The 25,055-nt window shown below is 37.8% G+C and overlaps 1 protein-coding gene across 2 annotated transcripts in view; it reads right to left on the reverse strand.

Moving 5' to 3' along the window:
* Nucleotides 1–950: 950 nt before the first annotated feature.
* LOC131440685 (regucalcin-like) overlaps nucleotides 951–25,055 on the reverse strand; it is an 84,346-nt gene continuing 60,241 nt past the window's right edge. Inside the window, exons 4-6 of one of the 2 annotated variants that reach the window (XM_058612180.1) lie at nucleotides 21,684–22,109; nucleotides 21,490–21,628; nucleotides 951–1,378 (exon numbers count right to left, since the gene is read on the reverse strand). In XM_058612180.1, the coding sequence (XP_058468163.1) occupies nucleotides 1,174–1,378; nucleotides 21,490–21,628; nucleotides 21,684–22,109 (770 nt within the window). In that variant the 3' untranslated portion in view covers nucleotides 951–1,173. The remainder of the gene's footprint in view (nucleotides 1,379–21,489; nucleotides 21,629–21,683; nucleotides 22,110–25,055) is intronic. The other variant, XM_058612181.1, reaches the window with a different exon arrangement.

Genomic DNA, 25,055 nt, shown 5'->3' on the forward strand with positions numbered 1-25,055 from the left:
GTCGGTGCACAGGCAGAACTTACTTGCGAGGATGCTGCTTTTTATCATTACGGTGTAATGCCTATACTACAGCCTTTGCTGTGATAGGCACCTTCGTTTTGACGATGTCGATTGTAAGAGAAACACGTGTGTTCACTTCGAACATTCGGTTACGAATGTATTGTATTTGATAAACTGTTTAACTTTGATCTATTGAACACTACTTATAACCATCAATAAAAATTCTATCTGAATACATTTCGACTATTTAGCTCCAAAATCCATATGATGGAAATAAGAATCTGATGCTCTACATATCGATGGCGAGAATGTTTTCAAAGTATAATGATTAACTTCACCATGAATATGGTATAGCACATAAATTTTGAAAAGATATAAAAAGTTTACACAATCTTGAATTCTATATATTTTAGTTTTATTCATCGGATGCCAATCATTGGACATAATGGGAAAACATCAACCAAATGTAACTTGACTCAAACGAATATTTTTCTGTTTCCAGATGATTGATGTAAATGCAAAGTCCTGGCATTACATTTTCCTTTTGTGGATTTTGGCCTTTCTGTTTCAATCGACTTCGCAGCCGATTCCGAGTGTACAGAATCATTGCATGGCTGGTACAATGGATCCTACTGACACTAAGAATCCTTCCAGGTCGGGGCTCGAACATACGATAACTGGCTTGTAAGACCAGCGCCCAATGCATTGAACCACCAACCCGGGCCATTGATGTGCACTATATCAAATCAAATGTTCGTCACTGACAACTTGTTTGGCAACCTTTGGTAATTCGCATAACCGTTTACGTTTTTCAGGTTACATAGCAGTTATCACGCACGTTGCTATATCTTATTCTATGAATTTGTTTCATATAGGTTACAGTCATTGAAGTTTAATAACGTGTACTACTTGGATTCATTACGAATTGGTAGTACAAAGAAGTAGTTTTGCAGATAATATATTTATGGTTTAAAATTATAGTTCGCACAATACTCACATGCACTCGCATGACTAACTACAAATACAAACATAGACTTTTTTGGAATGATAGCTGGAATATTCTTTCAAAAAAAAAATCCTACTTTCATTGCTAGTGTTTATCTCTCCCTATCTCATATTTTCAATACTTTATTAGCAAAATCTAAACATTTGCAAAATCAAAGTTCTCTTTATTTAATTCAAAGCGAAACTATGCATAGGTCTCCCCTTCGCTCCTAAACCAGTAACTTTAAACAAAGCGCCTGCTGGAGCGGGCTGGGATGATTGAAATTCTATCGCTGCTGTTGTTACGAATAGTATGTCCAGATTAGGCCCACCAAATGCCACTGATGTCACTTGTTCAGCAGGAATTTTGATCTTCATTAAAATTTTACCGTCTCTGTAATAAAAAAAATTACTTAAACATTGAAGAATCATAAGGAAAACGAGGATTTGTCATGGCTATATGTTTGGATGCGAAATGGCGATACATTAATTGTTAAAGAAGCACAACCGAAAGGTTTACTTGAGAAAGTGTTGGATGAAAAATTAACAAATTCTGTTTTATTTTTAAAGTTTTTTGGTAGTCATTAAATAACAACTAATTACAGTTGTTTTTTTAATGACTACCAATAAACTTTAAAAATAAAATGAAATTTGCATAGTATGTTTGGGAAAGTTGTGTAGTTTTTAATAATGAAAAACTTTGTATAACATGAATAACTCATATAAATTGAAAATATGTGTTTTCTTAAAAAAAACTGATTTGCGGACAATTTTTCAGAAAATACATTATATCATGAATTACACTCAAGTTATGTGAATAGTACCTTCAGCAAATTTGTTTAAAATAACTTTCTGAACAACTTTGTCGAAGTAACATAGCCCCGATGTTGGCTCTGAACTAAAATAATATTTTTATTTCACTGTTTTAATCACATAAATAAAATTTGGTAAAAGATGGCGTCTATCATTCTGAGCAACTTTGCTGAAGATACTGTACCCCAAAAACCGTCTCCAGAGAAATTTTGCTTCTCTATGATTGGTGGACTTTTCTTCCCAACCTGTCACTGAGCGAATCGTTAGTGGCGGAAACAAGTTACACAAAAAATTGAACAAAACTTAACGACACAGCTTGTGAATAAAAAGACCGTACAATTTAAACTTTTCAGCCTATACATGTTTCAGAGAAAACATAAAAAATATATAACTGTCACTTTCTACTTGCACGGTTTTGAATTTTATTGATGAAAAATTCTTCACTCCAACGCTCCGTTACGGGCGTGATGCTCGGTGGTCGACTTCGTGGTTCTCTGTATGACAGGCGGGGTGAATACTTACTTTGGTGCGGCGGAAAAGCAATGATTCTCGAGATGCGATGACCAAGGTGTACAGATGAAGCAGTAATTCATTGTTGTCCGTTTCCATCGCATAACCACCGGAACTTCACCGTACTGCAACATACTTTTCCGAACGAAATGATCACTGGTATGCGGGGGAAGGTCATGCACACGCACTTCTATAGCACTATCTTCCATAGGTAGTCGCTCGATGTCCACTTTTCCACTCCTTCTGTCCCGTCCAACAAAGTTCCTGCAGTGCTACGATATCGAAGCCGCGGATTTGAAGCTCATCACGCAGCATTCGCTCGTATCCTGGGAAGCCAAGCGATTTGCAGGAATTCATGTCCTGTGATATTGCAGATGTGTCCACATGGTTAGTGGATGATGTATCTTCGATGTTATTACTTCCTAAGACCGAAATAGTGTTATTTTGAATACTTCTTGTTCCTTTGTAAGGGTTGATTGCTTCACCTTCTTGAAATTTTTGAATTTTGAGGCGATATTCAGCTCTAAGAATTTGAAACACGACTAGCACCTGGATGCCCGAAGAATTTTTTTTTGTAATACAATTTTTAATCTGGCCTTTTTGCGTAAAAGCTTTACGTGGCCGATTGGCTTACATTTTTGTTACTTAAATTTTTTTTTTGCTGTTGGATCTCGTTGTCACCCTTTTTCTAGGGGGAGATGAGTTTCCTTTTCCATCCAACGAAGATCGGGGGTCACTTCGTCCGCGGCATCTCTTCATCCATTGCTTCATCGTCGGTGTTGTGTGTGATTTCCGTTTTATTTTCGTTGTCCTTGTTGATCGTAGTCTTGGGCTCGTTGAGAGTTGCTGGTTGGTTGGAGGGTAAGTTGTTAACTGCAGCTGGTGTACTTTGTTCTATAGGGGATACTGATGGTTTCGTTGAAGGAGATGCTTCATTGTTGTTGGTGGCTGTTACAGGTGTACTGGGGTTGGTTGGGGTTGGTGTGAAGGAAACACCGTTGTCCTTTGATGTAGTTGTCTCCTTGTCCAGTTTATCACCTGGCTTACTGTGAAACTGTTAGTGTGTGTAAGGCCAAACCATGCTTGGTTTGCTGTATTGCGGGTTGAGAATCGCTTTTTCCCTGTAAAGTTTACTTTGCTCAGTTAAAATTTATTGTGCAAATTGTGTCTAAATGAGTCGGGCGTGTGTGCAGATTCGAGTTTTGGGCGAATAGCGGAAATTGTGTGACTTTTAAGTGCAAATTGAAAGCCTTCAGTTCTCGATCAAACTACAAAATGGATACCATAATATCAGCTAAGTAGTTCTCTATTCCTCAAACATCACTAACACGCGTGAAATTGCCAAAAACTCATATTGGGTGGACCGTTTCAACCTATACTTGAAACAGTATTTGGGTCGCAATTATAGTTAGCTATCGGTTTACGAGCTATAAACTAATACAGTTTAAGCTTACAAATCCAGATTCCCATTGTAGTATTGCTTCAAACTACTGAAGCACTTATAACAAATAGCTACTGAAACCATTGTCAAGTCACCAACAAACGCGCGCGGTTGCTGTGTTCTTTCGTTCTTGTGCATTGATTATAGTGTGATAGAAATAATCAAAAATGAGCCAGAAGATCGGTGCTGATGCAGATTCGGTCATGGATTCAGCTGAAGAAGACAAACTCTTGGCAAATGGTGATAATGTGGTTCCTAGTTCCAATAACAACGAAGACGACATGGCTTCCACTTCGTCAAAAAGGAGGCTATCAAACTCTCCGTGTTGTGACGAAAGAAAAAAGATGAAAAGAAACCATGAGCTGCGCTTACTCATTGCTACATCGGGTCGCATAGACTCAAATGCGAATTCGATCTTCAACGAACTGTCTGGTCTTCAAGATGCGGTTTCTGACGACAATGAACCACCTAGATTCAACGGATTCGGGTTCCAGATGGACGAAATATGGATAGAGGCCGAAAATCTGCTTAGTCTGGACTGGCTGAAATCGTCTTTGCGTGTAATTTCGCAAAAGTACCCCGCAATTAAGCTGACCTTTCGGGATTATTCTCCACCGGCACCTCTCCACAGGGTAATGGGTGTCGTCTCCACCTGCGGGCAAAAACGTTTGCTATATGGTGAGATCCTGCGACACATATCAAAGCTGAACCCGAACTTGAATACCAGACACTTGAGAATTCTCGCTTTGACCGGGAACCGCGCGGACGGACGGAAAAATATTGTCATCGGTATCGATGATAAATCGTTGAGCGATCTTGCGGGATGCCAGTTCAAAATCTTTTATCGCTTCTCGCTCATTCAGTTGCGGTGCAGTGATAAAATGGTGATCGGATAGACTGATAAAAAGTAATTTTCCTTTTTGCCTTTCTCTATAGAAAGGTATTAGAATTGCTGGAAAAACCGACTTTCGAACGGAGCCTCGGAGACCCATAGTGTTATATACCATTCGACTCAGTTCGTCGAGATCGGAAAATGTCTGTGTGTGTGTGTGTGTGTATGTGTGTGTGTGTGTGTATGTGTGTGTGTGTGTGTATGTGTGTGCACTTTTCGAAGATATTTGAACGCGCTCAATTTTCTCAGAGATGGCTGAACCGATTTGAACAAACTTGGGCTCGTTTGAAAGCTACTGTCGGGCCATTGATCAAGTTCGAAGATCAAATGGCTGTGATTTTTGGTTCAGGAGATATGATTCTATAAGTGACGTAACCGACAAAAAGCGTTGTATTTGAACGCGCTCAATTTTCTCAGAGATGGCTGAACCGATTTGAACAAACTTGGGCTCGTTTGAAAGCTACTGTCGGGCCATTGATCAAGTTCGAAGATCAAATGGCTGTGATTTTTGGTTCCGGAGATATGATTCTATAAGTGACGTAACCGACAAAAAGCGTTGTATTTGAACGCGCTCAATTTTCTCAGAGATGGCTGATCCGATTTCAACAAACTTGGGCTCGTTTGAAAGCTACTGTCGTGCCATTGATCAAGTTCGAAGATCAAATGGTTGTGACTTTTGGTTCCAGAAATATGATTGTATAAGTGACGTAACCGACAAAACACGTTGATTTTTACCGCTCTTGTATATATAAGGGTGCCAAAATTTTGGGATCAACTCTATTTTCGTAAAGTTCTAGTGCTCAAAAGTTTAAGCACCTCGAAAAAAGCCTTCATGCAAAATTTGACCTAAATCGGACATGCTTAAGGGGTGCTGCCCGGTGGTAAAGGTTTGACAATTATCGATCTTGAAAAAGCACCATAGGGGGGAGTACATGAAATTTCCAAAATAAAAAATTTTTTTTGATGCCAAAACTCTTAAAACTGCATAAAACATCGAAATTTAGTGTTATCCCGAAAAAATTTTTTTTTGAAAAAATCAACTTTCTGGGACTTAGAAAAATTTTCATATTTTTTCTAAGTCCCAAAAAGTCGACTTTTTCAAAAAAAATTTTTTTCGAGATGACACTAAATCTCGACGTTTCATGCAATTCTAAGCCTTTTGGCATCAAAAATTTTTTTTCGATTTCGAAAATTTCATGTACTCCCTCCTATGGTGATTTTTCAAGATATATGAAAATTCCACTAAGTGGACTAAGAAGGGTTTTGCCTTTCTCTATAGAAAGGTATTAGAATTGCTGGAAAAACCGACTTTCGAACGGAGCCTCGGAGACCCATAGTGTTATATACCATTCGACTCAGTTCGTCGAGATCGGAAAATGTCTGTGTGTGTGTGTGTGTGTGTGTATGTGTGTGTGTGTATGTGTGTGTGTGTGTATGTGTGTGCACTTTTCGAAGATATTTGAACGCGCTCAATTTTCTCAGAGATGGCTGAACCGATTTGAACAAACTTGGGCTCGTTTGAAAGCTACTGTCGGGCCATTGATCAAGTTCGAAGATCAAATGGCTGTGATTTTTGGTTCAGGAGATATGATTCTATAAGTGACGTAACCGACAAAAAGCGTTGTATTTGAACGCGCTCAATTTTCTCAGAGATGGCTGAACCGATTTGAACAAACTTGGACTCGTTTGAAAGCTACTGGCGGGCCATTGATCAAGTTCGAAGATCAAATGGCTGTGACTTTTGGTTCCGGAGATATGATTGTATAAGTGACGTAACCGACAAAAATCGTGCTATTTGAACGCGCTCAATTTTCTCAGAGATGGCTGAACCGATTTTAACAAACTTGGGCTCGTTTGAAAGCTACTGTCGGACCATTGATCAAGTTCGAAGATCAAATGGCTGTGACTTTTGGTTCCGGAGATATGATTGTATAAGTGACGTAACCGACAAAAAGCGTTGTATTTGAACGCGCTCAATTTTCTCAGAGATGGCTGATCCGATTTTAACAAACTTGGACTCGTTTGAAAGCTACTGGCGAGCCATTGATCAAGTTCGAAGATCAAATGGCTGTGACTTTTGGTTCCAGAAATATGATTGTATAAGTGACGTAACCGACAAAACACGTTGATTTTTACCGCTCTTGTATATATAAGGGTGCCAAAATTTTGGGATCAACTCTATTTTCGTAAAGTTCTAGTGCTCAAAAGTTCAAGCACCTCGAAAAAAGCCTTCATGCAAAATTTGACCTAAATTGGACATGCTTAAGGGGTGCTGCCCGGTGGTAAAGGTTTGACAATTATCGATCTTGAAAAAGCACCATAGGGGGGAGTACATGAAATTTCCAAAATAAAAAATTTTTTTTGATGCCAAAACTCTTGAAACTGCATAAAACATCGAAATTTAGTGTTATCCCGAAAAAATTTTTTTTTGAAAAAATCAACTTTCTGGGACTTAGAAAAATTTTCATATTTTTTCTAAGTCCCAAAAAGTCGACTTTTTCAAAAAAATTTTTTTTCGAGATGACACTAAATCTCGACGTTTCATGCAATTCTAAGCCTTTTGGCATCAAAAATTTTTTTTCGATTTCGAAAATTTCATGTACTCCCCCCTATGGTGATTTTTCAAGATATATGAAAATTTCACTAAGTGGACTAAGAAGGCTTTTTTTATTTTAGATTAGCATCACTGTTCTCATACAAATAGGCAACGCAAATGTCAAGCACTAGTTTGGAAAAATGATGCTGACTGTGTGACATAAACACTGAAGCATGCTTTTGTGAACTACTCGAATCAATCTGAATCAATTGGTGTCAAAATTAGTATCCAAAATTATTTAATAAAAGTATGAAACATATTTTCATGAGACTGTTATGAAAGAAGAGAAAGGCATTATCACACCACTAGGTGGATTAAGAAGGGTTTTTTTATATCTTATCGCATGGTCTAAATTGAAATTGAAATGTGAACTTTAAATATGGTTAAATGGAAAAATTGAATTAAAAATAAAAACAAAAATGAGCAAAACGTTATTTTGACTAAACTAAAGCTTGTCTATCCCTGAATTGTTTCCTTTATTTGTAAATCTATATATATTTTTCTTTTATTTTTTGCCGTGTGGTGTCCGGCAGCAACTTATACAAATAGCAAAGAATTGCACCAAGAGACTACCACTCTCTGTCGTAAGAGGCGACTCAAAGCGGAGCCCTAAGTCAACGTGTTTTTCCGTGCCGAGGACTGAATGGCTGGAGGGGCTTAAACTTTTTCCAGTCGCGAACGGATTGTTTATTGGCTTTGCCCTCTCGTGTTATGCGGGCTTCTGACACGGGTGCAACTCACAATTCCCGCCACAAATTGAACCTAGCTGCATGGTTAAATTTATTTATCAAAAATTCAATCGTATTTTCGCCCAGTTATTCAGGGTCGTTAGACGGATAGCCTTGCTGTTTATCCTGATTTTGTTGCGCACTGCAAATCCAATTGTGTTTTTCGTCTCTGATATGGTAAGCATCATCGGCAACACTCTCTGCTGCTGTGTTTTTACATTCGGATGGACACACCTTCGTAGGCTTTACCTCCAGCGAGCGTGCTTAACAATACTGTTTATCTTTGAGGTGGCAAAAGGGGAGGCCCCTCTCGCCATGCGTGTCGCCACAAAAGAACCCTTAATGTGGCAGTTAAAATTCGCATCGGCTGAATCGCACAAAGCGATATTTAAACATTCAGATTGGTTCTCTTTTGCTGCTGTGCGATTGGTGCTGCGACTATTTTTGTGCCCTCATTCTGTCTGGAGATGATTAAAGTGGCGCAGATAAACCTTCAGCACAAGCGCACCGCGACAATGAACCTCTCTCGTCTATTACAGGAAGGTAAGGTTAAAATAGCTTTGGTTCAGGAACCTTACTTCAAAAAAGAACATTTTTATGTTGGAAAACTAATTAATCCCGCTTTTGCAATCTATAGCAAGGTTGGTCTGGACAATCCCCAGCAAATGCCACGTGCATGCATTCTTGTTAATGATTCAATTCCAGCGTATCTCTTACCCGAGCTAACCACTCGTGATATCTGTACAATTGTAGTTGACTTAAAAATAGGAAATATTGAAAAGAAATATATATATACTGTTCGGCTTATTTGCCCCACAATGAGCCGTCTCCCACGGAAGATTTTAAGAAAGTAGTGCTGTACTGTGAAAGAACTGGTCTTCCACTAATTACTGGAAGTGATGCAAATGCTCATCACATCATCTGGGGTAGTACAGATATAAATCCCAGGGGATCTGAACTAATGGAGTACATAAGTAGTACGAATCTATACATTCTCAATGAAGGAAGTCGCCCAACTTTTGTTAGGTCTGATAGGGAAGAGGTCTTGGATATAACACTTTGTTCTGAAGAAGTTCAGCACGAACTGGGAAACTGGAAGGTGTCAGATGAAACTGAACCTTCGCTCTCAGACCACAAATTTATATTTTTTGATCTCTTAGGTGTTACCTTAACTGTCACAACATATCGGAACCCGAAATCTACCGATTGGGATCTTTATACTGAAACTTTGGAAACAAAATTTCATGGCTATTTTCCCACCATCGAATGTCACGACGATTTGGACTTGGCTGTAAACACTTTGAACTCATTCATAGTGTCATCATATGAAGAGGCTTGTCCGCCCAGATCCGTAAAAACTACAAGGGGTACTCCATGGCGGAGGGCTGAGCTTGAGAAACTGAAAAAGGACATGCGAAGAGCTTGGAACCGGCGTGGGCATGACAACTCGAGAGCTTTTAAAACTGCTCGAACTGCGTATAAAAAATGCCTTAGATCTGCCGAACGAACTGGGTGGAAAAATCTTTGCACAAATATCTCTAGTCTAAATGAAACGAGCAGGCTAAACAAGATACTCTCGAAATCAAAAGTTTTCCAGGCTAACTGTCTAAAAAACATGGATGGTGGACTGGTTTCAAACGAAGAGGACGTTTTTAACTGTCTCTTCGAGACACACTTTCCAGGTAGCAAGGTTCCTGATTTTCTAAATGCTCACGAACCGTGCACAGACAATCTTGATTCGTGGGCAATAGCAAGATCGCTGATCACTTTTGAATCGATAAAGTGGGCAATTGACAGTTTTGCACCATACAAATCACCTGGAAAAGATGGCATCTATCCTATTCTATTGCAGAAAGGTTTTGATATTACGAAACATGTCCTGAGAAAGATTCTACTTAACAGCCTTGCTCTTGGGTACATCCCGAAAGCATGGCGAGAAATAATCATCAAATTTATTCCAAAAGGCGGACGTCAGAGTTACGAGGAAGCCAAGAGCTTTAGACCCATTAGCTTAAGCTCTTTTTGCTTAAAATCCTTGGAACGAATTGTCGATCATCACATCAGAGATAAGTGCCTAATTGAACGACCGCTTCATGCTAAACAACATGCTTATCAACGTGGAAAATCCACGATCACACTACTTCACGATGTTGCATATAATATCGAAAAAGCCTTTTCGCTCAAACAATCCAGCTTGGGAACTTTTCTAGATGTAGAAGGTGCTTTTGACAATGTATCTTTCCAATCCATTGTGCAAGCGATGAGCAGACATGGAGTATCATCAAGTATCTCAGGCTGGATAAGCGCAGCGCTTTGCAATCGCATCCTCTGCTCATCATTAAGACAGGCAGAGATGAGGAAGTTGAGTGTTCGAGGCTGTCCACAAGGAGGTGTTTTGTCACCATTACTCTGGAACCTTGTTGCTGATGGTCTACTGCAAAAACTCAATGAACTTGGGTTTCCGACGTACGGATTCGCAGATGATTATCTAATACAAATCACTGGACTATGCATTGCAACGCTATTTGATCTGATGCAACAGGCTTTAAGGGTTGTGGAACAATGGTGTCAACAGGTTGGATTGTCGGTGAATCCAAACAAAACCTCAATGGTTCTTTTCACAAAGAAGCGAACAACAACCGGGGCCCGTCCTTTGCAGTTTTTTGGGAGCGTGCTGTTGTGTACCGACCAGGTCAATTACGTTGGAGTAATCCTGGATTCCAAACTTAACTGGACTGCTCACATTGAGTCTAGAATCAAAAGAGCATGCATGGCCTTTGGCCAATGTAGACGCACTTTTGGTAAAACGTGGGGTTTGAAACCGAAATATATCTATTGGATTTATACTACAATTATACGTCCAATACTGGCATATGGATGCCTCGTATGGTGGCAGAGAGGGCAAGTAGTTACAATTCAGTCGAAGCTCAATCATTTGCAAAGAGTGGCGCTCATGGCAATGACTGCAGCTTTTACAACGACTCCGACCGCTGCTCTGGAAGCTCTTCTCAATATAAGACCACTTCATGTGCATCTAAAGCAAGAAGCACTCGCTTGTGCCTATAGACTTCAAGCTACCGGTCTATGGAAGGATAAATCAATAAATTCAGAAATAGGTCATACACGTCTGTGGTCCCAATTGGTTGCATGGGATGATGTTTTTCTTGCCCCTAGCGACTTAACACTTACGTGTAGTTTCCCGTATAGAACTTTTCAAATAAAAATTCCATCTAGACAGGAGTGGCTGCCTGGATTTATGGAAACACTACAGCAAGAGCACGTAGTCTGTTACACTGATGGTTCACTGATGGAGGGCCGAGCTGGTGCGGGTGTTTACTGTCGTGAATTGGGGCTGGAGCAATCGTACTCACTTGGTAGATATTGCACCGTTTTCCAGGCTGAGATCTTTGCAATCATGTGTGGAGTACAGTGTACCCTCCGGCAAGGCATATCTGGTAAAATAATAGACTTTTGCTCCGATAGTCAGGCTGCAATTAAAGCGCTTAGCTCGGGTGACTCACGTTCAAAACTTGTAATCGATTGCCGTACTCAGATCGAAGAACTCAGCATTTTCAATGCTGTAAATCTAGTCTGGGTACCTGGTCATTCCAACATAATTGGAAATGAATGGGCGGATGAACTGGCCAGAGTGGGAGCAGAAAACGACCTTGTAGGTCCTGAACCAGCACTACCAATTTCCAAATGCTGGATAAAACAAAAAACTCTGTCTTGGGCTTCGTCTGAGCATGCAAACTACTGACGAAGTTCTGAGACTTGTCGTCAAACAAAAGTATTCTTGGAAAATCCATGCCCTGGAGTTTCGAAGAATCTTTTACATTTCTCGAAGCGCCATTGTGGTGTTCTGGTGAGGGCTCTGACTGGCCACTGTAAACTTAATTATCACATGGCTACCATACGTCTTGCTGAATCATTTTCATGTGATCTCTGTGAATCCGATTACGGAACTTCATATCACCTAATATGTAACTGCCCTGCAGTATCTCAACTACGGTATCGGGTTTTTGGTTGCTTTTACATTGAAGAACCTATGTTCAAGCAACTGAAACTCAGAGATATTCTTGGGTTTTTAACCCAATGTGGAAAAGAGCTCTAATTACTCTCGCAAGCGGTTTCTAGGTCTCGAAAGTTGCGACTGGTTTATGTACACATTTGTGTTGTGTGCGTGTTTCATTCCGTATTCCTCCCGTTCCTTTATTTTCCATCCTCTTCTATTTCCCACCATCATTCAGGTAAATGATGAAAAGTCACGGCAAGGCACAAATTCCCGAAAATATGGGGAACGTGCCGTTATGAGCCAATTTATTCTGATACCTGATACCGTAGTGAGCAGCTTTTTGGCAATATTGATTGTCATAGGTAACAAGTGATTTGCACGGAATTCTTGTATCTTGACCGAAAATCACATAAGAAGGTATAGGCTTCTTCAAGTGTATGCGTAATAAACGTACGCCATTTAGAATACCGGAGAAAAAAAGTACAGGTGTGTAATGTCAGAGACATAACTGGATATCGTGAATACGAATAAAACAGGCACTCTTTCTTTATACTTCCGAATATCAATTAGATGATCGATTGTGTTAATTGTGCAAGTTTTGCCCTTTTACACTACTAGAATTTAAAACGATACACCCAAACTACAGTACAGATTAGTTACATCAAACATTCTGCAACACAAATATTACAAAATAACCGGTATAGTCTCTATGATAAAATATTGGTGGTTTTGGGAAGAACCTCTTATGAAGGCGTGCGTGAAGGGCCAAATTGTATAATTTTCTAGAATATTAAACACTGATTGGATATAGACGATTTTGAACACTGTTGCGAATTTAGAACGATGAAAATTGCAAAAAAAAACTGATCATATTATCTTAGAATAGCACTGCACTGCTAATTTTAATTGTTGATTTACAAAGAAGCAATCTTTATAGTTCTTTATGTAACATTTAAAGCCATTAGAAAGGCTGATTTTGCATAATGCTCTACATTGTTGTCCATTTCCCGTTGTATGCAAACGACCACCAACAGGATGATGTAATCGATCTTCTTCGAAGGGAAACTGGCTCTGCGACCTGAGCGTTTGAGGTTTTGTACAACGCAAAAGGTCTGCTTTCATTGACGACTGCTCCACCTAACGACTGAAGTCCAAATGAGAGTTGCGTCCTGAGCGTTTGAGGTTTTTAACCACGCAGAAGGTGCACTCTCCGAATCCGCTGGTCCCATGACGTCTGCTTGCATCCAACGCTCAAGAAGAAATGATCGAATTTCGAAGACGGTTCCCCTTTTATATGCAGTCGGTTGAAGATATGTGCCTGACTACCTCAAAATCGTCCTTGCGAGAAAAAGCCAAACAAAAGTTAAGAGTTTTCCGCGTTGTTTTCAAAGTTTGAGAAAACTTAATTTTTGAGTTGTTTGTGGTTATCTCGCACTGTTCAAAATATTATCCTCAATTCCTGATCATATTGTTGATGAAATGGTGAAAGAATTATGTTGCTACCGTTAATACAAGTCGAGATATTCACGATTAAGTTCTGCCCATTCTTCCTTTCGGCTAATTTTGAAAAGGCACCCCATAGTAAAGTAAGTCGTATTCACGACAAAATTCTTCCACTTTTCTTTTTTCATAGAGAGAATCTCTCCGTATTGGGACATAGTTTTACGAATATATGAATCGGTGACGCTTGAGGGAAGACCATGCACACGCACTTTTATAGCACTATCTTCCATATATACTGGAGTGTTGTATTTAATAATCTCGTGCTTCACATAGTGCACATTGTTATTGTCTTTTGCGAATTGAATTGCATCCAACTCTTTATAAAACTGGATGTAAACAACATTATGCGTCTTATTACATTGAAGTAAACGCACACGTTCAATGTCTAGATGCATTTGCTCCTTAAGCAAACCTTCAAGTTCTCGTATCGAAGGTCGAATTTTGTACTGCTTGAAGTCAACAACAATATTATTCTTTCGTGTCGGCGGTAGTTTTTGTTCGTTTGGTTCACTCATGTCGAAGTCGTTCTATTGTTCACTACACATTACTGTACTTGGTATCTTCTGTCCCGAACGTAAGCGGTTTTGTTATATCGACTGACTTGGATGCGATGTGAATGCAAACTGCCCGAAGAATTGAACCCGTGTAGCTGTTAGTAAGTATTTGTCCAAAGGTAAGGTTTATTGTGTTGACATATTATTGTTATTGTTGTGGCTGTCTCGTTTCCATTTTTTTTACTTCTAATGAAGCGCCAGCCATTGTCGCATGAATGAATTTCCTTCTCTGTTTCTGAAGTTGTAATGTCGAGTTCAGGAGTACAGTCCAATAGTTCTTCTTGTAAGCATGGATGGACGAATTTCTTTTCTGGCCTTGGGTTGGAAAATTCTGACGATACAAATTAAACTTTGTCAATAATTTGGCAAACGATTTTGTTTGTGTCTATGTTCAAACTACTAGCGTCAGCTTCGATTCGTGTTTCAAATTAATAAAATTTGTGAAGTAGAAGTCTTCATCAAAAGATTCAGGCATACTTATGACTTCTGATAGATAAGAGAATTGCAGTGATATTTTATTTTCGGTTGAAGTAGTTAGATTCCTCAATTTGGTCAGCTCCGTTTGAATGTCGGTCAATAATGACTCGATATGATTGAATGATTCGTTAGATATGTCTGATGTTTCCTGATACGGAATAAGAGTCTGATTCGAATCCGACAAGACCTTAATACTTTCCGTTAATTTTCGCTGCTGGCGTATGAGCTCCTTCAGATTAAATTGTTAAGAATAGTCCTCCTGACATTCAATGCATAAAGAAAGCATGAATGTGCGTATTAGTTCTTCATTATTTCGCTGAACGCCAATACAGGCGAAATGAAATTTCCTTCCGCAGGTTCCACTGCAATTCCAAAGAGAACGATTATGCACGAGTTTATTGATTATGCACAGTTGAAGACACCGCACTACGCGATACGATGAAAAATATAATACGATAAATAAAATATATACGCGACAAAGTCGTCTAGGGAAAATAAAGGTATATGTGTAATTTAAGCACTACGTGACGCAGCATATATATGTATATATATATATATATATATATATATATATATATATATATATATATATATATATATATATATATATATATATATATATATATATATATATATATATATATATATATATATATATGTGTATATATATATATATATATATATATATATATATATATATATATATATATATATATATATATATATATATATATATATATATATATATATATATATATATATATATATATGTGTGTGTGTGTGTGTGTATATATATATATATATTTATATTTAATAACGGATAAGAGTTTTCTAGAATAAAATAAAAGCCTTGTCTCGACACCAAAACCATAATCCTTACTAATTCAGAGAGTGGATTGGATCCTGGACCACCAGGGTGGAACCGTAAGAGAAACTCTAAATATCTCAAAAGTGTTTAAACTAACATAAAAATAAAAGAAAATAATATCTAAATAAACTCAATTTAAACAACACCAATTTAACAAACATACAGGAAGTGATAGTGAAAAAAATGAAGCATTTACAAGCCCAAATATTATACCTGCAAAATTTATTGCAGGACAAAGAAGAACAAATTGAGCGGATGCATTTGGAAGCCATAGGTGCTGCGGAGGCGGTGCAGGCAGCCCAGGCTTTTGTTTTGATGGCAATCCAATCAAATTGCATAGTTTTATTAAAAGTATAGATAATCTGATGTCGATACTCGGAAACGCGAGAGGCACAGCTGTTTATAGAGTTTGGATACAAGCAATTCACGCAAAGATCCACGGAGACGCCGATAATGTGCTAGAACTATATGGCACAAATCTTGAGTGGGAAGAAATAAAAAATAATTACCCATCACAGTGACAGGCGAGACGAGGTTTGTCTAACCAGAGACTTATTTCGTTTGGAACAGACCTCAACAGTAGAAGAGTTTTACGGGAGAGTTTCACATTTTCTATTTCTCCTAGTGAATCTGCTTAATTTAAGCAATAATAATAGTGAAGTGAGAGCTGCAAAAAACAGATTGTACAAAGAGATGGGTTTGAAAGTCTTCCTAGGAGGCCTAAGAGAACCCATCGGGCCGATCATCAGAGCACAAGCCCCAACAACAACAAAAGAGGCGTTGAGATTATGTCTCGAAGAAGCGAACTATAATCGTGGAAGAAACTTCAACAAACCTAACACATTCACTTCACCACCTGCACCAAGAGCACCGGCGCTAATATCGAACATACCCATGAGGCCACCTCCTGGGTTTCAACAAACGCGACCCACGCAAATATACTCACAGTTTCGACCCACACAGTCTTTTCCCCAATACATAACACCCAACATGCAACATTTCAAACCTTCTACCGCCACAAGCGGCAAGACAATTCCGGCCATCTCAATTCAACCAACAATCTTCAAAACTTGTCCCCATGGAAGTCGACCCTTCCATTCGAATCCACCAAGTAAATTACATGAATCGTACACACCCACCAAGAGCAACTCTTGGACAAAACTACCAGTTACAAGTGGATGAAGAACAAAATTTAATTAATCAAGATCATCCTTATGACCTCGATCATTATAACATAGCGGACATCTAGCAACAAGTTATCGAACCGGATATGCAGAACTATACTGAACCTCAACAACAGATAGGTAAGAACATCGATGAACCTATTTCGGACGAGTTAAATTTTTGTTTAACAAAAAAAACTTTACATCCGACTTAAACAACTTTATTCCATGTGTAAAATTTCGGACATCAACAGAAAAATTTTTAAATTTTCTGATTGATACCGGAGCAAATAAAAATTATTTATACCCAAAACATTCAAACTACAACAAATACCGATTTACACAGCCGAGGAAAGTGCGAAATATTAACGGAACACAAACAGTAGATAAATTCGTAGTTTTCAATCCTTTTCCGAACATACCCAATACTAAACCACTAACATTTTTCTTGTTCAAATTCCACCCATTTTTCGATGGACTGATAGGATATCAGTCTCTGAAAGATCTGAAAGAAGATGTTATCACTTCTTCGAATGAACTACGCTGGAATTATACAAATGGCGAGGAAATATCCTGATACCTCTTGCATAAACCTTAACGCGCACGAGAGCAAGATAATTAATCTGCCAGTCAACACAACAGAAGGCGATTTTCTTCTGGAAAATGATATTAAAATAAACCAAGACCTAGTTATTAACTCTGGGCTATACTATGCCTCAGATAATAGAGCATTCTTCCGAATCTCAAACCTTACAGATACACCAACTAAATTTTCAGTCACAAACCCAATCAAAATCCAGTTAAATAATTTCGAAACAGGAAACCCATCATTTCCAAAAAACAGACCGAAAAACCAGTTATTTGAACAATTTCGTACCGATCATCTAAATGTAGAGGAAAAAACTGAACTTTTAAAAGCGATTGCGGATCACTGTGACGTGTTTCACTTGGAAGGACAATGCCTTTCTATCACAAATGCAATTAAACACAGCATTAATACGAAAGATGACCTTCCAGTTCACTGTAAATCGTATCGCTACCCCTTCTGTCATCGAGAAGAAGTACAGAAGCAGATACATAACATGTTGAAACAACAGATCATAAGGCCATCAAACAGTCCTTGGTCCTCCCCAGTGTGGGTCGTACTAAAAAAAATATATGCCTCTGGTACTCAGAAATGACGCTTAGTCATAGATTACCGCAAGTTGAACGATAAAACGACCGAAGACAGGTATCCTATTCCAAACATCACGGATATCTTAGACAAATTAGGACGCTGCATGTATTTTCGCTAGCGTCTTGCCTCTGGGTTTCACCAGATAGAAGTCGACGAGAAAGATATACAATAAAACCGCCTTTACAGTAGAAAATGGTCATTAGGAATTCTTAAGAATGCCTTTTGACTTGAGGAATGCTCCATCTACCTTCCAAAGGGTAATGAACAACATTCTTAGAAAACATATAGGAATCCGTTGCCTCGTGTACATGGATGACATTATAGTGTTTTCCACTAGCTTGAAGGAACATTTAGACAACCTTCGCCTAATTTTCGAAACGCTTTCAAAATTTAACATGAAAATACAATTGGACAAGAGCGAATGTCTTCACAAAGAAGTTGCGTTCCTGGGCCACCTAGTTACTACCGATGGGGTAAAACCCAATCCAGACAAGATTCACATCGTAAAATACTGGCCACTTCCGAATAATGAAAAACAGCTTAGAGGATTTCTCGGCGTTATAGGTTATTATCGGAAATTCATCAAAGATTTCGCAAGACTCGCAAAACCCTGAACCAATGCATTACGGAAAGGCGAAACCGTCAAACACTCGGATGAGTTCGTAAAAGCGTTTGAAAAACTAAAAGCTATCCTCACAAGTAGTAACATACTTAAATATCCCGAATTCGATAAACCATTTATTCTCACCTTTGATGCATCAAACTATGCAGTAGGTGCAGTGCTATCTCAAGGTGCAGTTGGTAGTGACCGAACAATTGCTTTTGCCTCAAGAACGTCGAATAAATCCGAAGAGAATTATTCAGCAATCGAGAAAGAACTTCTAGCCATTGTCTGGGGATGTAAATATTTTCACCCTTATCTATACAGAGGTGGATTAATCTTATATATGGTTAGTGGTCAACCACTCACGTATAACATAGTATGAATTTGAAAGATACCAATTTTGAAATTAGATACCGTCTCGGAAAACAAAATGTAGTTGCAGGCGGGCTGTCAAGAGTGCATCACGAATTAAACGTGAATGAAGTATAAAACTTCTCCGGTGACGCAATTATACACTCCGACGACACGGATATCACGGAATTCATATCATGCACGGAAATCCCTACGAAGAATTCTTCCCAAGAATCCATAGACGAACCATTACAAAAATATCGTGCGGAGTCCCATACCTTATAAGACTTTTTAAGGACTTTATAGACCCCAAACGAACTAACTGCATTATGTGGCCCGAGAGACTGATCGGGACAATACAAACGGTTTATCATAATTATTTCAGCCGAGGTAAACAATTTAAAATTTATATTACAAAGACTATCTAAGGACTCCAAATGAGCAAAATTTGAAGATAGAACAAACCCTCGATTTCGCTCATCGCAGAATCTGGGAAAACAATAAGCAAATTTCAAAAAGATTTTATTTCCCAAGATTGAAACGTAAAATCCAACAATTTGTAAAACTATGCATCATCTGCAACATGGCCAAATACGAAAGGCACCCATACCAGATTCACCTGATCAATACTACAGAACCAAATAAAACTTGGGAAATAATCCATGTAGACAAACACGACGACCTGGGAAAGAAAGAAATTTTCAGAATAGCATGCACTTCATATAACAACACTATCCACTCTGCTATAGGAGTCAAACCGCGTGAGGCATTCTTCGGGTTAAAAGATGGAGAGGACAGAGAACTCGACATGGAGAAAATGCTCGAGAACAGAAACAAATTCTTTGAAGAAATTATTACAGCTCAAACCAAAACTTATAACCCCTAACCCGGAACAAGAACAAACAGTTTTTGTTCGCACACAAGGAATAAAGGACAAAACGAGGAACTATTTTCCATCAGCCGTTGTAACTGAAAACCAAACCAAAACCTTGGTGGATAACACGGGAAAATTAATACATAAAAAAAACCTTAAAAGGATTTAATCATTTTATTGTCTATCGTTTCAGGAAAAAGTGGAAAATGCGAACTTTTAACTGGGTAATAATCACATATCTAATTATCGGTACCTCTTCACAAACAATCCAAGTCCAATAATAACAATAGTAATAATCCAGGAGCACTAATACTAAAGAACGGACAGGCTAGAGTAAGCAACGGACACAAAAGATTTCTTCACATAATAGACCTAGCAGAACTCGAAACCTCTTCAAAAATTCTAGAATGCACGACAGAAGAAAATAACGACAATAATCTCTCAAGATTCATTAGAATCGAACTCACATCAACAAAATCCCTGTTAGAAACATTATACCCTAAAGTAAGAGCTGGTTGAGCTTTAGAAATACTTGGAACCACAATAAAATTTATAACTGGTAATCTCGATGCAAACGATTTAAAAGTCATTAACGAAAATTTTCACAAAATTCAGTTCAAATAAAAATTAATAAAAAATCGAGAACAGATTACAGATTCTCTTGAACGAAATTGAAACCCAACAAAATGATTTAATCAAAATTTCTGAAGAAAAAAACCATCTAGCTAAAGAAACCACTAGGATAGTAACCTTGTTTCAAAAAGATTCATTTTACCAGATATTAACATTGATCGAAAACACATTAGCACTAGCTTAATTGAATGTATTAAATCGCCAAATATTAAGTCACAACGAAATCGTTTCGATAGGTGAAGATCTTAGAAGAGAGGGACTAGAATTCAATAGCCTTGACGAGGTCTGCAGCCTTTTTTCAACTACAATCTTCTACAGAGGACACCATCTAGTAATCAGCATCGATACTAATATACCCAGAACACTATCAGAAGATAAAACTCGTACCGATACCCATAGGAAACAAAATGTTGGCCGTAGAATACACTAACTAACAATAGTAACACATGGATCCGTCATGTTGAGTAGCACATACGGAATTGATGAAAAGATGGATAAAAAAAAACTACGATGTCGAAGTCAAACCAGCTATCATATCACCGTTAAATCGACTACAAATTGATGAAGCATCTCTGGAACCCTTTGTCAACATTTCAGAACTACAGACACTGCACATAAAAAACAGGGAGAGGCTAAAAGCTGCTGAATTTAAATACTATTAATCTACCATTATAATCATTATCATATTCGCCACAATGTCGATAATTACGATAACATTTTCTTGTATGAGGAAAAAAACAAAGCCTTTGCACGGGACTCGCAAATCTTGAGGGTGGAGCAATAAACGACAAATCTGCGACGCTAATAATTGTGACCAAAGGGTCATCGATCGAGTCTACCACACCAACACCTGCTATACGATATGCCACGACATCGAACCGGCCTAATTCTAGGTGAGAACTTTCGGTGGAAACTTGGAACCACCGACCATCAGGGCGGCCAACGTGACCAGCAGACCATCGTCAAATGCAGGATCAGCAGTTTTAGTGAAGGGCCATCGTGCAATCGATATAGAATAAATAAATCAGTCTATTTCATACCTCCGCAGTATGCAGTTTAGTTATTATTTTTTAAAAATCCGAATTCCCCAAGTGTGCTATCAATTTATATATATATACATGTATATATATATATATATATATATATATATATATATATATATATATATATATATATATATATATAATAATATATATATATATATATATATATATATATATATATATATATATATATATATATATATATATATATATACGATTAAAAGGGTTTCAGACCAATTAGGAAAGAAAGTTTGTTGGCTTACGAAGGGTCGATTTTATACACCGCAGATCCACCAAATGTAGCAACGTAAAGAAACCCATTCGTGTCAATAGTCATCCCATCTGGTACAAATGAAGGGCGCTTGCCCGATACACGAAAATCAATAACAACTCTTTCATTGGCTGTAACGGTAAAAATTAAATTCTTGATCAGAATTATTATACGGTCTATACTTACAAAGATTGCCATTGGAATCAAACGAATATTCTTTTACGTCTAAATCACAGGAGTCAATATAATAAAACAGATTTAGTGTTTCGTTCCAACACAGGCCGTTTGACACGCCAACGTTTTCTTTTAAAACCACGAATTGTTTTCGTTGAGCGTCATATCGATAAAATGATCCGAGCCTTGCTTCAAAAATATCACCTTTCTCTTCGAGTCGCATTGTTCCTCCATAAAAACGGCCACATGGGTCAATTTTAGCATCGTTGAAACGATTATCAGAAAGATTAGCTTCCACTTCGCCCACTGTTTCGATATACTTTGCTTTTTGTGAAACTCCATCCCACTCAATTAAAGTGATTGAGCGCTCTGTCCCAATGATGAATTGCGATGTTTCATTTTTCACCGGAATAATGAATGAGATAACAGAATAACCATCTGAAAAAATGAGGCATTTATCAATACCAAAAACACAAACAAAAAGCAGTAGAGTAGATAATCTCAGAGACCTAACCGCGAGATTGACGTAGGACTGCATTCGAGATGTGTACAAATAACAATTTATTTGACCATTTGACCGATTAAGATTTTTTAGTACTGAAAAGAACCATTCGGTTTCAAAAGATTGAGTTTGTATGTTATTCTCTCTTTGACGCTTAACGCGCTCCGCAATTGACATGGCGGGCCTCGAGTATTTATGCGAACTTTCGTATTTCGCTTTCTCTTGGCCTTGGCCGCGTCGTATTTTGACCACCAATCTTTTACAAAGATAAAACTAAACGATTGGCAAATTTTTTTTTACATCTTCAAAATAACTGCCCATATTTGGTTTTCAAAACTAAAGTATTTGGAAAGTTGCTTCATAAAAGATTTTCAATATGAAGCTGTAATAATGTTATTTGGGATTCATTTCTAGTCCCTAAATATTAAACACTGTTCGGTGCATTTTTCTTCAAATCAAAGCAACTGAATGTTGGTTTTATTTGCATCCGTTTAATGCGCAGTCCGCACTGCGAACGGTCCACTATACTGATTATTTCATAAGATTTTTTTCAAACGGATAATTTTTATTTCCGATTTGCTTATTTCAAAGAAGAATAATTCTAATAGTCCTCTGGGAAACCTTCAGAATGGCCGATTAATAGTTTTTCTGCGTCGCTCACATTTCGGAGTATTTTTCTCGAATGCTAACGACCAGCAGCTGGATGATGGCGCAATCGCTCATCTATTTCAATATTTCATTAATCTCAATATTTCAGTGAAAAAAACTATAAAAATGCTGTGCGGGATTCAGTTCTGGCATTCAGAAGGACCAAATTGTAGAGTTCTCTACGATATCAGACACTGTTCGGAACATTTATCTCGAACGCGATGCAGCAAAATGATAGCTAACGTTCGTTTGGTGTGAAAGCTGAACGAATTATTCAAGATTTGCACTAAACAGATGATTTTCACCTTTGATTTGCAAATATGGCTCTAAATGTTATCTAAAGAACTATTAAGATTGCTATCTTAATAGTTCTTTAGATAACATTTAGAGCCATTAGAACGACTTATTTTGTATAATTTTTCCCATTGTTGTCCTCATATTCGCCATTGACCAGCACCAGCTGAATAATGTTGGATCACGAGTGTAGTTCCGTCTTGGCGTAGATGGCAACCTACGCAATCGCTGTGTCTCCGTTCACGGGTTTTTATAGCCTGAAGCTAGCAAACGTGCAACAGGGTCTATTTATAGATTCGGTTAATTTCAATGTTACGTGTTTGGATAGTGCAAAGCGTTGAAACTTTGAATCTGGTACATCATGGGTATCCGGATTGTGTAAAGCGGACATGATTATTTTACATGCTATTACGTTCCGTCTTAGACTCATCCGTGCATTAGCAGATTATGTTGAACTGCTAATGCCACCTCGCGGATCAACATTATCAGCGAAGTAGATGTAAAGGAAATACTATTTGCATCTCACATATTTTTCACCGAAATGTGTATGGCTCACGTTATCCCAAAGGAATGGAGGTGGTGATATTCAATAATGAATGTCAGTGTTTTGGCTAATGGTAGGCAAACACGATTTATTAATACAATTAAGCGCTACAATTCTTGATCACCAATTCATAGCTTAGTTTTCACTGATAATACATATGAAACGACCGAAATTAGCTTTGCACCTAATTCGATTTACTGGTTTTGGAATAAGATGTTTTAAACAACAAAATGGCCAAAATAACTAATACATTAGTTAAAATTCAAAATTTGTTTTGATGAAAAAAGCATTTGTTTTCAGAGGATGTGATTAGTTGGCAAATATTCTGGACACAAACCACCAAATTTTCAATCCAACACGAAATTTTCATTACCAACTAATTTTGTGATTGAAATCATAGAAATTGACGCTGTCTAACTGTCACCATACCTGCTTGAAGACAGCACAAAGAGAGCAAAAATGAAATTGGTTTTATGAACAAGTTTATTATTCAAAAACTCATAAGAAGTGTCAAAGCAACACAATTCATTAAAAAGCTAAAAAGGATAGTCTAGTTGAAACTGCTTGCAAATGGTATTTATGTTTTTTACATGTGTTATGATATGTGTTATGTGTTTTAGTGCAGAATTTGTGCACAATTGAAAAGAACGTAAATAACAATGTTTTTCATGTGGAACAGTGAAGTGACGGTTAAAAATTAGTGCACCGATTTTTTTCGGAGATGGCTAAACCGATTTTCACAAACATGGGTTCAAATGAAAGGAAGTCGGATCCGGATGAAACTCAGCAATTCCGTATGGGACCACAGAACCTAAGTTTGTGAAAATCAGTCGTGCCATCTATGAGAAATGTTAGAACACATATTTTCATTTTTGTCAGATCTAATTGAAATTCAGGAATTTTGTAGAGTACCTAAAATGCTTTCATTTGAATCTATGTAGGCGAAAATCGGCTTAGCCATCTCCGAAAAAAGTTGGTGCACTTATTTTCACAATTTTGTCGTGAATACGACTTACTTTACTATGGGGTGCCTTTTCAAAATTAGCCATATGGAAGAAAGGGCAGAACTTAATCGTGAATATCTCGACTTGTATTAATGGTAGCAACATAATTCTTTCACCATTTCATCGAAAATATGATCAGGAATTTAGGATAATATTTTGAACAGTGTGAGATAATCACAAACAACTCAAAAATTAAGTTTTCTCAAAATTTCAAAATAATGCGGAAAACTCTTTACTTTCGCTTGGGTTTTTCGCGCAAGGACGACGATTTTGAGGTAATCAGGCACATATCTTCAACTGAATGCGTATAAAAGGGGAACCGTGGTGAAAATCGATCATTCGTCATCTAACACTCGATGTGGATAGACGAATAACCTACAACGACTAATTTC

This window comes from Malaya genurostris, chromosome 1, assembly GCF_030247185.1.
Source record: "Malaya genurostris strain Urasoe2022 chromosome 1, Malgen_1.1, whole genome shotgun sequence".
NCBI lineage: Eukaryota > Metazoa > Arthropoda > Insecta > Diptera > Culicidae > Malaya > Malaya genurostris.